Below are 17,781 nucleotides of genomic sequence, written 5' to 3'. Positions count from 1 at the left end.
GTGAGGGGACCGTCACTCACTGGTAAACAATGGCACACTGGCTGGGAAGGAAAGGCCGAGGCGGCTCAGAGCGTGAGTACGCGTCCAGGACGAAGGACTATTAGGACTATTAGCGAGTTACCGGACCATTTGCGAGCCAATATTTTGACGAAAAAACAGGACTATTTCCGAAATGGACGACTTTCAGGCCGGACGATTATTGAGGGACCACTGTAATATTATTTTTGGCTTTTTGTTGCATTATAAATATACTTCATTAAAATTAGATTTCCGGAGGATTACTATTATTACCCTAACCTCTCTGACCAAAGTTATGCTCTAACCAAAAGGAAACCGAGTGGTTACAACCCTTGGAGTGTAACACACATTATTAACCCGAACACGGAAATGCCTGTCAGTTAAAAAGTTCTTAAGGAAGGATGGTAGATTGCCTCAAAGGCCTAAGGAGTGGGCTTGGGCCAAAATATTATACCTCCAAGTTGAGTCATATGCCTTCTCAAGGTCAAAAAATATGGCAATAACTGAGTGGTTATTCGCAATGGCATTACGAACATACGTATCCAAGCGTAGTAAGGGGTCTATGGTAAAACGGCCCTTACGAAAGCCATATTGACGAGTGGAGAGACTGTTGTGTGTCTCTTAAATACCACACTAAACGTCTATTTACCAGGCGTTCCATCACTTTGCAAACTGCACTGGTAAGAGCAATGGGACGACAGTGAGAGGCTTCATGTCCCGTAGTACCCGGTTTGCGGAAAGGGAGAACAATGGCAGATTTCCACGTTGTGGAAGAACTCCCTGTGACCAAATAAGATTGAAAAGGCGTAATAGGACTGCAAGGGCTGACTGATGTAAATGTTGTAGCATACGAATATGAATGTCGTCGGGCCCAGCTGCCAATGATCGGCAAGCTGAAAGTGTTGCCTCCAGTTGCTGAAGTGTAAAAGGCACATTATACTGTTCTTCTCTGAGAGAAGAAAAGTCCAAGGGTGCTAACTCTCTGGCAGACTTTAAGGAAAGAAACGAGGGGCATAGATGGAGCCCCTGAGAAATACGGACCAGATGATTGCCAATTTCATTGGCAACATCTAGTGGGTTTGCTATATCAACACCGGCAACCCGCAGAACAGGAGCCCGCAGAACCTGCCCCATGCAGCGCGTTTCAAACGTACTGCACGAGCACAAGCAGGAGACCACCAAGGCATGCATTTCTGAGAATGCCTGCCCGAAGTTTGGGGTATAGAATGAGAAGCTGCGGTTAAAACGGAGGACAAGAAGAGGTGTAAAAGCTCATCAATGGAGGACGAAGAAGGAACCTCACTAAAAGCAGTTAGTTGTGAGTAAAGGTTCCAATTTGCCTGATCAAATTCCCAGCGTGGATTACGAAGAGGTGGTGAATATGAAGGGAAAGTAAGAATGATTGGGAAATGATCGCTGTCATGTAAATCCGGGAGAAAAGACCAGGTGAAGTCTAATGCGGCGGAGGAGGAGCAGACTGAGAGATCGATGCAAGAGAGAGTATGAGTCCGAGGATCAAAATGGGTGTGAGTACCTGTATTTAAAACATGGAGGGGGTGGGTAGCAAGAAAAGCCTCTAACTGAATGCCATGGGAATCACAGTGAGACCCCCCCAGAGGAAATGATGGGCATTAAAAATCGCCAAGTAACAGAAGTGGTGGCGGTAATGACGAAACAAGAAAGGCAATATCTGGGATAGATAATGCCCAAGAAGGAGAGAGATACAAAGAACAGAGTGTATACCACCTATGCAAGTGGATACGGGCTGCTGTGTAATGCAGCGAAGTACGAACAAATAGCTGATGGTACGGAATATCAGTGCGTAGAAGAAGGGCACTTTCATTAAAGGTCCCATCAGGAAAAGGATCTGAAGAATACAATAAATTATAGCCTGAGATAGGATAGATAATGGCAGAGTGTAATTTTGGCTCCTGTGAGCAAACACCAACAGGGGAAAACTGGGAGAGCAACATCTGAAGCTCACCCCGATTACCCCTGAGGCCACAAATATTCTACTGTAAACAGGCCATGATTGGCAACGATAAAGATACCTGAAATCCGAAGGTAAGGGTACCTACGGACTAGTGGGGTTAGAAAAGTCCACATGCGGTGGCAAAGGAAAACGTTCAAATAGCGAAGGAATGGTGCGTTGTGAAGAAAAGAGTTGCGCAGATGGAGAAGAGGAAAGAGAAGGAACAGAGGGTGGATCAGTGTCCATTGATGGTTTGGTCTCTGCAATATATTCAGAGATTGCTTCAAGTGTTTCGGAGTTCACAGACGTCGTATGGGAGACAATATTGGAGATGGAAGGAGGAGGAGTTTGAGTAAAGATTGGAGCTGTAATGGACTGTACCAAGGTAGGGGGGGGGCGAAAGGGTGGAGGGAACTGGAGAAGTGTGGGAGGGGACAGAAGAGGCAGAAACCTGGGAGGTGGCAGAAGAGGAAGAAATTTGGGAGGGGACGGGAGGAAGGCACAGTACGAGGAGGAGGATGAACCTCCACACTTGTAACAGAGCCAGTGAAAGGGGAAGACCCAGGTACAGAGACCGGGAAGGTAAAATGTGGAGGTGGATGAAGGGAAGGAGGGGTTAAAGGAGATTTTTTGGACCTCTGAGAAGTAGAGGGGCGATTAGGAGGAGGTGTTGTACGAGGTCTTGTCGATAATGGGGTTTGTGAGGGAGGACACAAAGAAGTGAGGACAGACTGAGGAGCTGAAGTAGGGACGTCTGAGCCCAGGGCAGCAAAAGAATTAGATACAGGAGTGACTATGGGACTGGCAACCGCAGAGGAGGCTGCAGATGTGACCCCAGAAGTGGGGAGGGGGGGATGTTTTGAAACACAAGAATAAGAAACACGAGGTAGTCTCCCTTGGAGGCGGAGATGAGAAACTGCCATAGCATAAGGGAGACCTTCTGCCTCTTTGAGGCAACGAATTTCCTGCTCATTTAAGTAGACTTGGCAACAGCGAGAGTATGAAGGGTGAGCCTAATGACAATTAAGACAAGAGGGAGTTCGACTGCAAGACGTATTAGAATGGTCATCGGCACCACAGACTGGGCATTCGGCTATAGATCTGCAATATTTTACTGGGTGGCCAAATCGCCAGCAATTCCTACACTTGCGGTGTAGGGATCACCTTCCAAACTTGTAACCGATGTCCTGCTACATAAACAGAGGATGGGAGTTCACGGCTGTCAAAAGTTAAACGAGCCACATTGCAAGGGAATCATCTTCGCCTGCGGGCAGGAAGAACATAAGTGTCTACCTTGAGAATTGGGAGATCTTGGAGTTCCAGTTGTTCGAGAATGTCAGTGCCACATGTCTGGAAATTCTGTTGGACTATGGTATGGGGCAGAATAACAGCACCACTACAAGAATTGAGGGAATGATGTTTTTCGATAGTGATAGGAATATTATCGATATGTGAAAGAAGCGAAATATCATAAGCTTGGGTAGAATTCTGGACTGTGATGATGTGAATACCACTCTTAAGAGTATGAAAGGAAATATCTCTACCAAAGTGGTGTAGGAGCGCTTTGCCAATGCTATGGTCGGAAAGATAGGCAGTAGAAGAAGTTGGTCTTAATGTAAAGAATTTAGTCCATTGTGTGGTCCGAAACTGAGTGTGGAGAGGGAGTGCATGACGTGTCGGTCTTTTCCGAGTAGAATGGGAAGGTAACGAAGTAACATCATTAGGAGATTGTCGTTGACGTTTAGAAGTGGGACCAGAGTCGGTCCGATGTGGGACGGGCTGGCGATTCGAAAATCGCCGCGCCGTAGAGGGAAAAGCCGGAAGCATAGTCAAAGGAGAGCGGAGGTCAGACAAATCGAAGGAGTCAGTGGAAGCCCCGGTACCTGAAGTGGGTGAGGAAATAGCACCAGCAGGAGGTACAGGGGCCTTAGGAATGTCCGAAGAGTGGCCAAAAGATGAGGCGAGGTCAGAATGGGGTGCGGGAACAATAAGGGGCCCGGGGGTAGCGGGGTCATGGATTGGGTACTCCATGGTTAGGTTACTTCTTTCTTTTTGTTAAGGAAAAAAAAGAAAATAAAATAAAAATAAAAAAAAAAAAGAATAAAAAAAGGGGGGACCGGGGAGGGATAGTCCCTAGGAGGAATGAAAGGGCCAGAAATCTCCCTCCGCACCCAAGAGGACCTCAGCACCGCAAGTAGCGCAGATGCAGCATGGAACCCGTGCCATACCCTACCCATCATGCCAGTAAACCAGCAATCCGGGATAGCAACCTCACATCTGCCGAGCTACCTCGGTGGACAAAAGAGAGGGCGGCCGGATATCCACCACAAAGCATACCTCCTTCGGCCACCACCCTCGGAATCCGAAAGGTGGCTTCCAGAGATACACCTGTCGCCCGAAAGACACCCAAAGCCACCCTCCGGGATACCGGAGAGGGATTGGGACATCCCCAGGCAATCCAGATTCCATGGCAAACTACGCCACCGCCAAGAACCTCAACGGAATGGGATGGACCCCAGTACCCTTTCCCCTACCTAGGAACTAGCGTGCCTGTGGGAAAAAATCCCAAAGGCCAAAAAGGAAGGGCAAAAGGGAGGGGTGGGGAGGGGGAGGAGGAAAGGAAAATGGGGAGGATTGGATAGGGAAGGGGGGATTGGGGGGTAATTAGGTTCGGTCTGAGGAAGGAGACCGACAGGTCTAATTCCTCAGACCAAGAGCCTCTTCACCACGCCAAGGAGCCCCCCTTGAAGAGGTCAAAATGGAAAGCAAGCATAATATTAGAGGGGCCCAAAGTGGGATGAGTAATAGGAGAGAGAGGGAGGGGCCAGCAGGAGCAGCATTCAGTATCTGATGAGTCATCTTGATAGTTGGATACTAGTGGAGGAGCGAATACAATGTTGTGTAATTACACTAATATTAGTAATAAAGGTTATCTATCACATTTATTCCAACTTGATATCAGAAACACAATAGATAACCTAGATGCACAAAAAAGATGCCCCGTAGCCTGGTGGCTACGGGGCATCTTTATTGTGCAGAGCCGGTGTTTACATTAGGGCAAACACAATCTTTTTGGTTGGTTATCATTAATCTTCTTAGGCACTATGGTGACTTGTTTATACAAATAATATAAACAAAAAGCACTCAAAAATGCGAAGAAACACAAAATAGTTTACAGTGAAGTTCAGCAGAGTGTTGGACTCAGCAGCAGCTGTGGGGAGACTGATGCAAATGTTCTGGCAGGTCGTGTTAGTTTGGTCAAGTGCCGAGCAAACAGTCGACTCCAGAGCGATTTTTTTACTGAACAAAGTGTTCGAGTGCCGAATTGTTTGAGCATGGAGCTGTTCAACTACCAAGGTTCCACTGTACCTATATATCAAGGAGGGGTGTTAACATTGCAGTTTTATAACTGCAGTGTAAGTATGTCTCTGGCAAGACAGTGATGGAGTGAATGAGGATGAAAGTTTTTCTTTTTCAGGCCACCCTGCCTTCATGGGAGAAAGTCTATGCGTTAATAAAAAAAAAATAAAATAAAATATCAATGTCGATGAAGAAAGGGAGGTGGTAGTTTCATGCACTGCTCAGGGAGGTATAACATCTTTTAGGAGGGAAGAAGAGCAGGATGTGAGTGTGGAGGTGGTGCGTGAGGCATTACGTGGAATGAAAGGGGGTAAAGCAGTTGGAACTGATGGGATCATGACAGAAATGTTAAAAGCAGGGGTAGGATATAGTGTTGGAGTGGTTGGTATTTTTGTTTAATAAATGTATGAGAGAGGGGAAGGTACCTAGGGACTGGCAGAGTGTATGTATAGTTCCTTCATATAAAGGGAAGGGGGACAAAAGAGACTGTAAAAATTACAGGGGAATAAGTGTATTCAATATACCAAGTAAAGTGTATGATAGGGTTATTATTGAAAGAATTAGAGGTAAGACAGAGTAGGATTGCAGATGAGCAAGGAGGCTTTAGAGTGGGTAGGAGATGTGTGGATCAAGTGTTTACATTGAAGCATATATGTGAACAGTATTTAGATAAAGGTAGGGAAGTTTTCATTGCATTTATGGATTTAGAAAAGGCATATGATAGGGTGGATAGGGAAGCAATGTGGCAGATGTTGCAGGTAAATGGAATAGGTAGTAAGTTACTAAATGTTGTAAAGAGTATTTAGTAGGATAGTGTAGAAAGTTGAAAGTGAACATAGATAAGAGTAAGGTAATGAGGGTATCAAATGATTTAGATAAAGAAAAATTGGATATCACATTGGAGAGAGGGAGTATGGAAGAAGTGAACATTTTCAAATATTTGGGAGTTGACTTGTCAGCAGATGGGTTTATGACGGATGAGGTTAACCATAGAATTGATGAAGGAAAAAATGTGAGTGGTGGGCTGAGATGTCTGTGGAGACAGAAAACGTTATCTATGGAGGCAAAGAAGGGAATGTACGAAAGTACAATGGTACCATCACTCTTATATGGGTGTGAAGCTTGGGTTGCAAATGCTGCAGCGAGTAGGCTGTTGGAGGCAGTGGAGATGTCCTGTCTAACTGCAATGTGTGGCATAAATATTATGCAGAGAATACAGTGTGTGGAAATTAGGAGGTGTGGAGTTACTAAAAGTATTAGTCAGAGGGCTGAAGACGGGTTGTTGAAGTGGTATGGTCATTTAGAGAGGATAGAACAAAGTTTAATAACTTGGAGAGCGTATAAATTTATAGTGTAAGGAAGGCAGGGTAGGGGTTGTCCTAGGAAAGGTTGGAGGGAGGGGGTGAAGGTTTTGTGGGCAAGGGGCTTGGACTTCCAGCAAGCATATGTGAGTGTACTTGATAGGAGTGAATGGAGACGAATGGTTTTTGGAACCTGACGAGCTGTTGGAGTGTGAGCAGGGTAATATTTTGTGAAGGGATTCAGGGAAACCAGTTATTTTTATATAGCCGGACTTGAGTACTGGAAAGGGGAAGTACAATGCCTGCACTTTAAAGGAGGGGTTTGGGATATTGGCAGTTTGGAGGGATATGTTATATATCTTTATGTGTATGCTTCTAAACTGTTGTATCTGGCCACCTCTACAAAAACAGTGATTATGTATGAGTGAGGTGAAAGTGTTGAATGATGATGAAAGTATTTTCTTTTCGGGGATTTTCTTTATTTTTGTGTCACCCTGCCTCGGTGGGAGATGGCCGACTTGTTGAAAAAAAAAATCAGGGAAACCGGTTAGCCGGACTTGAGTCCTAGAAATGGGAAGTACAATGCCTGCACTTTAAAGGAGGGGTCTGGGATATTGGCAGTTTCGAGGTTGACTTTTAAACTGTCGTATCAGAGTGCCTCTGCAAAGAGTGATTATGTATGAGTGAGGTGAAAGTGTTGAATGATGATGATGAAAGTATTTTATGGGGGGAATTTTCTTTCTTTTTGGGTCACCCTGCCTCAATGGGAGACAAGTGACATGTTAAAAAAAAAAAAAAAAAAATAAGTGGCCAGGAATGCATCTATATCATAAAACACTGGACACCTCTATTATTATTTACACATTAGACACCCCTTGATTTTATAAGTTGTTAACTACTGATAATAATATGTACTTCTTATTCTCTTCTTCTACTTAACCAGCTGAAAACTACATCATAATCTGATTGGCCACCCTCAAAACTAAGAACATTATTATTTTTTACAACATTAAATAATTTCTAATGTGAAACACTGTATCACTGTTACACCTGGATTCATAAAATAATCTTCCCAATGGAGAACATCAATTTAACCCTTAAACTGTCCAAATGTTGATCTACGTTTTCACTGCCAGCGCTCCAAATATTTTGAAAAATACAAAAATCTTTTTTTTTTTTAATTAAAGATGGCAATTTTCTGTGTGTTATAAGACAAAAAAAGAAAATTAGGACTAGTACTTACCGAGATATAAGATGGCAAAGTTGGTGCTGGATGCTCACCTGACAGCAACTTGGAGTCCTACCGCTTGCAGAAGTGTTGTTGATATATCTGTTTTTCTTGTTTTTATTTTAATTTATATAATTTTTATGTTCTGATAATTACAATTTATAATAGTTCTTGTGATTTCATAGCCAATCTTTGTTCTGACACTAATATTAGGTACTGAAATAGTACTCAAATAGTCACAATCAGACCAGTAGGTGTACATTTTTACCGGCCTTGGTCATTTACTATTGTCTACAAATATATACAAAGTATTTATAGGTCTCAGAAATGTTTTAGACATGCTGGAGTATATATGAATCTTCTTGAAGCATGGTGTTTATGACAAGTGTCGCTAAACTGCTGACAGGGTAAGGAGTGAGACAATGATAGTGCCCTGCTGCAGGGAACCCAGGCTTTATTTGTTTACACTGTTACACCAAACGTATGTCAGTTTGTCTATCTGTTTGTCTGTGTCTATCTATGCTTATCTTTCTGTCTGCTTGTTTCTCTCTCTCTCAGTCTGCCTGTGTGTCTCTGTCTTTCTGTCTGTGTGTGTGATTGTCCGTCTTTCTGTCTGTGTGTGTGATTGTCCGTCTTTCTGTCTGCCTGTGTGTGTGTGTCTTTCTGTCTGCCTGTGTATCTCGGTCTTTCTGTCTGCTTATGTGTCTCGGTCTTTCTGTCTGCCTGTGTGTCTCGGTCTTTCTGTCTACCTGTGTGTGTCGGTCTTTCTGTCTGCTTGTGTGTTTCGGTCTTTCTGTCTACGTACGTGTGTGTGTGTGTGTGTGTGTGTGTGTGTGTGTGTGTGTGTGTGTGTGTGTGTGTGTGTGTGTGTGTGTGTGTGTGTGTGTGTGTGTGCGTGCGCGCGCATGCGTGTGTGTGTGTGTCGTTCTGTCTGCCTGTGTGTCTTGGTCTTTCTATCTGAATGTGTGTGTGTTTCTGTCTGCTTCTCTCTCAGTCTTAGAGAGCGGCTCATAAACCAACAGGTATTACACAGGATGCAGTAGTCACGTCTGATTCCTGATGAAGTGAAAATGCGTATTACTTGCCACTGAGTTACCAGTCATGGATATTATGTCTCCTATCTACAAGCACTGTATAGCACTTTGCCTGGAATTTTTGGGTTATCCTAGGTAATTTACACTATGTATAATAACTGTACTTATGTGTACATGTGACAGAGATATAGACAGATATACAGACAGAGATAGACAGCCAGTGGTATCAAAAATAAAAGGATGTTACACAGATGTTATTATAGAGGTTTATCATATTTCCTCTATCACTTGTTGCCACATCCATAACTTTCCTCTTACAAGAGGAGTGTTAATATGACATGACATCAGTGAATCCTTGGTGTTTGCTATGCTATTTGCTCTATATAGTGCTCAACTTTACTGGTGCTCCCACAAGGTACTAAGTGGTCCAGGATTTTTTTTAATACTGCACACACTGAGTGTTAACACCCATTCTATACTTGCCAGGCATCTCAGCCTAATCATGCCAAATTTGGAGGCAGGAAAAATAAAATGTAGATCTATGTTTGGAGCGCTAGCGGTGCAAACGTACATCTACGTTTGGAGAGTTTAAGGGTTAATAACAGCTCAAGATGGGCAGACTCAAGACTGGCTGGCAACACTTACAACAGCACTCAACTGCCACTACATCCCATATACTAGTTCAATACCCTAATTTGATTGATGGCCACTACATCTGGATACCCATTCGCATAGCAGGAATGCTGAAAAAATCTATGGCGTGTTTACTCAAATTTTATGCTCCTTTAATGCAAATATAATATGATCTTCCTTCAGAAACCCACAGACAATTGAATCTACTTTTAGACTGCCCATCAGAACCCAGAAGACTTAGGGATCCTAGTGAACAATGAGCTCTCATGATACTTTACAGAATAAAAAAAAAAGACAACAGTATTAGTAAGCACTATTTTTTTTTACTTTATTTGTATTTTTTTGTCTAGGGATTTTTCCAGTGAGATTTTTCCTTAGTTTTATAAATGTAATGGCTAATGGCTTCATTGATCAAGACTTCTCATTTTTGACTCTACTGTATAACAAAAAATGGTGTACTAGTTTCATCTTCAATAATGTGCTAGATATGTACATACTCTCCATGGGAAAGTGGAACAGAATTCTTCCTCCATAAGCCATGAGTGTCATACGAGGCGACAAACACGATGGGAGCAAGGGGCTAGTAACCTCTTCTCCTGTATACATTACTAAAGTTAAAAAGAGAAACTTTTGTTTTTCTTTTTGGGTCACCCTGCTTCTGTGGGATGCAGCTGGTTTGTTGACAGAAGAACAATGTACATACTGTACGCATATGCATATTTTACACATTTATCCTAGAAATAAATTTAAATCTTTAGGTCCAACATCACAAATGTCAATGGACAAGTACTGCATGTAGTTCAACATGCATTGTAGATAAACCTCTTTTTTTTTTAACCTTTTAACTGAAAGAGGATATGACAGGTCTATCTTACTGCTTGATCTCGCTAAGGCATTTAAGAAAAACCTAAGATTTATTCTTAAATGTTAGAGAATTACATATCTTGTCAGTCTTAAAGATCAACAGCTATATCAATGACATAAATTCAGAAGTTAAACAAAGTACTTACTTTTTAGGAAACATTGGGATGAAGATATCATTATCTATTGCATCTCTAATCTTAGCGATGATGGCATGAGTGAGATCCTTCAAGGGCTTGGAACTTGGCCCTAAACTAGGGTAGGCCTCAGCATAATGTCTTACCATATTGACTAGTCTCACTGTCTGTACATGAGACAAAGGATCCCACCAACATCCAATGATTTCTGGAAAGAAAAAGCAGCTGACCTTACTCTGAATATGTAGATAAAACAGAGAATAATATATCTTTACTGTAATCACTTAGATCCAACAATTTAAGGAGAAACAAAACACAATAATGAGGAAAGGGCTGGACAGGCAGTACCCACTTTATGAAAGCTTAATTAACCAAAGTTCACTTTAACCCTTAAACTGTCCAAACAGATTTATGTTCACATTCGTAGTGCTCCAAAAGTAGATCTTCGTTTTTTATTTTACATATTTTAAAAAAAAAAAAAAAGTATATCAAAGTTTTTTTTTACACATTTTCAAATTTAAAAAAAAAAAAAAAAAAAGATCTACGTTTTTTTACATACTTTCAAATGTTGAAAAAACGTAGATCTACGTTTGGACAGTTTAAGGGTTAAGGTCACACACACATCAGGAGACAAATTTGTACTGCAAATGAGTGCTGGGCAAAGTAAATAAGTTGTATTAAAGTGTTCGCTAAATTGAAGGTGGCATGTGACTCTCAGGCTCAACTTGAAGACCTGCTTCCTAGCATTTATTCTAAGTGAAGAGGCATACTGTTAACAGAGTCCCATTCATTTTTTTTAACACACTGGCCCCACTCCCACCAAGGCAGGGTGACTTGAAAAAGAGATAAGAGATAAGATTTTGAAGAACTGGGACACTTAATCAATATATGGGAATCTTTACTGAAGAAACGTTTCGCCACACAGTGGCTTCATCAGTCTTATACAAAGTAGGAAGGTAAAAGGAGAGGAGGAGTTTGAAGTAATCAGTCCCTCAGCCTGTAGTTGATGTGTTCAGTCCAACAATCTTGTAGAAAGTACAGCACAGGGCCATAGCAGTAGCTTATATACTGTAGTCAGGTAAGGCGAAACAGGAGGAGATGACGTCATAGTAATCATCCACTGGTCTAAGTAGGTCTTCGTCCAAAGACTGGACAAGTTATACCAAGCTCGGTCATAAGCTGGATGGTACCTGTATTCAGTTCCTGATTTTTTTTTTTAACAAGTCAGCTGTCTCCCACCGAGGCAGGGTGACCCAAAAAGAAAGAAAATCCCCAAAAAGAAAATGCTTTCATCATCATTCAACTCTTTCACATCACTCACACATAATCAATGGTGCAGAGGTGCTCAGAACACAACAGCTTAGAAGCATATACAGTACATATAAAGATAAACAACATATCCCTCCAAACTGTCAATATCCCGAACCCCTCCTTTAGAGTGCAGGCATTGTACTTCCCGTTTCCAGGACTCAAGTCTGGCTATATAAAAATAACCGGTTTCCCTGAAACCCTTCACTAAATATTACCCTGCTCACACTCCAACAGATCGTCAGGTCCCAAATACCATTCATCTCCATTCACTCCTATCGAACACGCTCACGCATGCCTGCTGCAAGTCCAAGCCCCTTGCCCACAAAACCTCCCTTACCCCTTCCTTCCAACCTTTCCGAGGATGACCCCTACCCCGCCTTCCTTCTCCTACAGATTTAAATGCTCTCCATGTCATTCTACTTTGATCCATTCTCTCTAAATGACCAAACCACCTCAACAACCCCTCTTCAGCCCTCTGACTAATACTTTTATTAACTCCACACCTTCTAATTTCCACACTCCGAATTTTCTGCATAATATTTACATCACACATTGCCCTTAGACAGGACATCTCCACTGCCTCCAACCGCCTCCTCGCTGCAGCATTCACAGCCCAAGCTTCACACTCATATAAGAGTGTTGGTACTACTATACTTTCATACATTCCCTTCTTTGCCTCCATAGATAATGTTTTTTGTCTCCATATATACCTCAATGCACCACTTACCTTTTTTCCCTCATCAATTCTATGATTAACCTCATCCTTCATAAATCCATCCGCCAACACGTCAACTCCCAAGTATATATCTGAAAACATTCACTTCTTCCATACTCCTCCTCCCCAATTTGATATCCAATTTTTCTTTATCTAAATCATTTGATACCCTCATCACCTTACTCTTTTCTATGTTCACTTTCAACTTTCTACCTTTACACGCACTCCCAGACTCATCCACTAACCTTCGCAATTTTTCTTTAGAATCTCCCATAAGCACAGTATCATCAGCAAAAATCAACTGTGTCAATTCCCATTTTGTATTTGATTCCCCATAATTTAATCCCACCCCTCTCCCGAACACCCAAGCATTTACTTCTTTTACAACCCCATCTATGAATATATTAAACAACCATGGTGATATTACATATCCCTGTCTAAGACCCACTTTTACCGGGAAGTATTCTCCCTCTCTTCTACACACCCTAACCTGAGCCTCACTATCCTTATAAAAAATCTTTACAGCATTTAGTAACTTACCACCTATTTCATATACATACTTGCAACATCTGCCACATTGCTCCCCTATCCACTATCATATGCCTTTTCTAAATCCATAAATGCAATAAAAACTTCCCTACCTTTATCTAAATACTGTTCACATATATGCTTCAATGTAAACACTTGATCTACACATCCCCTACCCACTCTGAAGCCTCCTTGCTCATCCACAATCCTGCATTCTGTCTAACCTCTAATTCTTTCAATTATAACCCTACCGTACCCTTTTCCTGGTATACTCAGTAAACTTATTCCTCTACAATTTTTACAATCTCTTTTGTCCCCCTTCCCTTTATATAAAGGGACTATACATGCTCTCTGCCAATCTCTAGGTACTTTCCCCTCTTTCATACATTTATTAAACAAAAATACCAACCACTCCAACACTATATTCCCCCCTGCTTTTAACATTTCTGTCATGATCCCGTCAGTTCCAGCTGCTTTACCCCCTTTCATTCTATGTAATGCCTAACTCACCTCCCCCACACTCACATCCTGTTCTTCTTAACTCCTAAAAGATGGTATACCTCCCTGTCCAGTGCATGAAATTACTGCCTCCATTTCTTCAGCGACATTTAAAAGTTCTTCAAAATATTCTCGCCATCTAACCAAAACTTCCCTCTCCCCATCTACTAACTCCCCTACTCTGTTTTTAACTGACAAATCCATTTGTTCCCTAGGCTTTCTTAACTTGTTTAGCTCACTCCAAAATTTTTTCTTATTTTCATTAAAATTTCTTGACAGTGCTTCTCCCACTCTATCATCTGCTCTCCTTTTGCACTCTCTCACCACTCTCTTCACCTTTCTTTTACTCTCCATATACTCTACTCTTCTTATAACACTTCTGCTTTGTAAAAACCTCTCATAAGCTAACTTTTTCTCTTTTATCACAACCTTTACATCAACATTTCACCAATCACTCCTCTTTCCTCCTGCACCCACCCTCTAGGTTGGTAGACAGCAACCACCCAGGGAAGTACTACCGTCCTGCCAGATGACTGTGAAACAAGAACCTGTAACTGTTTTGCATGATGGTAGGATTGCTGGTTTCTTTTTCTGTCTCATAAACACGCTAAGATAACAGGGATATCTTGCTACTCCTACTTACACTTTGGTCACACTTCACAGACACGCACATGCATATATATATATACATACATCTAGGTTTTTCTCCTTTTTCTAAATAGCTCTTGTTCTTTTTTATTTCTTCTATTGTCCATGGGGAAGTGGAAAAGAATCTTTCCTCCGTAAGCCATGCGTGTCGTGTGAGGCGACTAAAATGCCGGGAGCAATGGGCTAGTAACCCCTTCTCCTGTATACAATTACTAAAAAAGAGAAGAAGATTCTAATAATATATTTTTAAAACTATTTCAACTCTCTTCAAACCCCCCACTGATATTAACAATTATTCAGTTCCTGATTAACAATTATTCACTTCCTGATATTAACAATTAAACAGTTCCAGAAGAATTCAAATTAACTAATATTACTGTCACAAGGGCCACGGTTATCAAGGAGATAGATAAACTGAAACAAAATATGTCCTTGGGACCCGAAGAGTTGTTTTCCAGGGAACTTAAAGAATGCAAGATGGAACTTGGTCAGCCATTAACGAGCATGTTTAATTCGTCCAGCCTAACTGGTGCTGTGCCAGAGATGTGGAAGATAGCTAATGTAGTTCCTATATTCAAATCAGGGGATAAGTCCATTCCATCAAATTACTGTCCAATAAGCCTGATGCCTATAGTAGGCAAATTATTAGAATTGGTTATAGCTAATATTATTAGAAGTCACCTTGAAGAGCATAATTTGATTAATGAATCTCAGCATGGGTTCACGAGAGGCATGGCTTACCAATAGAAAACAGAGAGAATTCATTAATGGAGTCAAATCTGAATGGGAATTAGTCACTAGTGGTATTCCACAAGGATCAGTTTAAGGCCCATTGTTGCTCATAATTTACATTAATGACTTTGATGAAGAAATTACAAGTGGCATGAGCAAATTTGCTGATGATTCAAAAATAGGGCGTATGATTCATTCTGAGGAGGATACCAGTGAACTCCAGGAGGATTTGGACAAATTAATGTCTTCGTCTGAAAAGTGGCAACAGTAGTCCTATGTGGACAAGTGTAAAGTCCTAATCCTTGGGAAAGAAAATAACCACTGAAGTTATAAACCAGGTGAAGTAGAGCTTGATCATACAGAATGTGAAAAAGACTTGGGAGTCATAGTAAGCAGAAATCTAAAACCAAGACAACAGTGCTGAAGCGTGCGCAATGAGGCTAACAGACTGCTAGGATTTATTTCAACAAGTAGAAGTAACAGAAGTCCAAAAGTTATTTTACAGTTCTATACATTACTAGTGAGGCCTAATTTGGATTATGCTGCTCAGTTTTGGTCTCCTTACTACAGGATGGATATAGATTCATTGGAGAACATACAGAGAAGAATGACTAAAATGATTAACTGTATAAGGAATCTCCCATATGAAGACAGACACAGAGCCTTGAATCTTCGCTCTCTGGAGAGACATAGAATGAGGAGAGATGTCACTGAAGTGTATAAGTGGATGATGGGATAAACATAGGTGGTATTAATAAAACACTGAGAATACTGAACCAAGTAAGAACCAGAAGTAACGGATTGAAGTTATTCTTGGGTAGCTTTTGGTAGTGGTGGTTTTGATAAGGACCTGTCGTGTATGGGCCAGCAAGCCTTCTGCAGTGTTCCTCCATTCTTACGTTATGTTTAACTCAGTAATTAAGTGAGAAGTGGCTATAATTTATACAGGTGAAAAGATTGCTAGCCCCTTGCTCCCAGCATTTTAATTGCTTCTCTTGAACCTTTTAACTTAGCATAGTCATGTGAAGGATATCTGGAAACTTTGAATGTTAAGTGAAGTAACATAGCAAGTTTCAGTGCAATCAGTCATTCTGGTGAGGTTAGAGAGGCATTTTTTGTTGTGATGTTATTGCATTGTTGCAATTTTTTATGTCACAGAATGGAATCTTTAACAGAAAGAATAGCAAAGTGTGTGAAATTCAGTTTCAAACTCAGTAAAACATCTAAACTCAGAAAATTATTCAGCAAGCATTTGGTGACCAAGCAATGAGATGGACACAGTGTTTTGAATGTTTCTTGATTCAAACTAGGACGAACACCAGATGAGGATGATGCATGCAGTGGTCGTCCATTAACGTCAAAAATCAGACGCCAACATTGAAAAAGTGAGGAAGGCCAATAACGAAAATTGTCATCAGAGTAATCAGGACATTTCAAGTGCTATGGCAATTTTGTATGGATTGTGTCAAAGTATTTTGACTGAAAATTTAAACATGAGGCGATTGGCTGAGAAATTTTTGCCCTGTTTGCTGACTAAAGACCAAAAAGACCATCATTTTCTGACCAAAAACATGGCAGTCATCCCCCCACCCTCCCTACTCTCCAGATCTAACAACCCCGTGACTTCCTCTTTCCAAAAGTAAAAATGGGACTCAAGAAGCATCTAGCATGGTCTGCAATTTAAGCAGAGTTGCAGACTATACTAGACTTCATTAGGAAAGAAGAATTCCAGAAATGTTTTGAAAAGTGGCAAAGGCACTGGGATTAGTTTATATCCTGCCAAGGAGAGTACAGGAGGACCCAGCTTATACAGCAAGTTAGGTTCTGGGCTACTGTTGTAAAGCAAAACTCACTGTAAAGTGATACATAGCCTTTTTTCACTTGAAAATGCATATAAAAACCTGATAACATGTTTACACTATCATATATTAAATGAGCAACAGAGCTAGCCCTAAAAAATGCACATACAGCACATACATTACTTACCTTAAAATATTTTTGTTCTTAGTTTATAGTGAGTGGTGAATATATTTATTGTTGGAAGTCTGAATAAATGAAAAAATGGAATAATTGAAAACCTCTACATTAGAATTACGGTGTAAAGTGAAGTGCTGTGAAGTGGGGCCTGCCTGTAATTCAAGGGTGACAACTTCAACTAGGTGATTAGGTAAGCCTATACAGTGGTTCCTCGATAATAGTCGGGCTCGGTAGTCGTCCTTTTCGGAAATCGTCGCGTTATTTTAGTACAAACATTGGCTCGTAAATGGTCGGTTGACTCGCTAATCGTCGTTCGTCCTTGACGCATACTCATGGCTCTGAGCTGACTCAGCCTCCCTTCCCAGTCAGTGTGCCATTGTTTACCAGTGAGTGACGGTCCCCTCACGTGTTCATAAGAAATATTTCATAATATTCCATTCATTTTAGTGCTTGCAAGTACTAAATAAGCTACCATGGCTCCAAAGAAAGCTCCTAGTGCCAAGCCTTTGGTAAAGAAGGTGAAAAATATGACTGAATTTAAGAAAAACATCATTGAACGACATGAAAGTGGCGTATGTGTGGCCGAACAGGCCAGGATGTATAACAAATCCCATACAACCGTATCTTCCATCGTGGCCAAGAAAAAGAAAATAAAGGAAACTGTTGTTGCAAAGGCGGTAAATATGCTGACAAAAATGAGATCACCAGTACTTGAAGATGTAGAGAAGTTATTATTGGTGTGGATAAATGAGAAACAATTAGCAGGAGATAGTCTTATGATGTCCATTATTTGTGAAAAGGCTAGGCAGTTGCATGACGATCTGGTAA

General features: G+C 41.3%; 1 protein-coding gene across 1 annotated transcript in view; it reads right to left on the bottom strand.

Moving 5' to 3' along the window:
• LOC128688410 (PAX3- and PAX7-binding protein 1) overlaps nucleotides 1-17,781 on the bottom strand; it is a 198,569-nt gene that overhangs the window by 21,227 nt on the left and 159,561 nt on the right. Inside the window, exon 13 of the mRNA XM_053776269.2 lies at nucleotides 10,557-10,752. Within this exon, the coding sequence (XP_053632244.1) occupies nucleotides 10,557-10,752 (196 nt within the window). The remainder of the gene's footprint in view (nucleotides 1-10,556; nucleotides 10,753-17,781) is intronic.

This window comes from Cherax quadricarinatus, chromosome 2, assembly GCF_038502225.1.
Source record: "Cherax quadricarinatus isolate ZL_2023a chromosome 2, ASM3850222v1, whole genome shotgun sequence".
NCBI classification, from domain to species: Eukaryota; Metazoa; Arthropoda; class Malacostraca; order Decapoda; family Parastacidae; genus Cherax; species Cherax quadricarinatus.
Note: the sequence above shows the minus strand (reverse complement) of the source record. Positions and strands in the feature narration are given on the sequence as shown.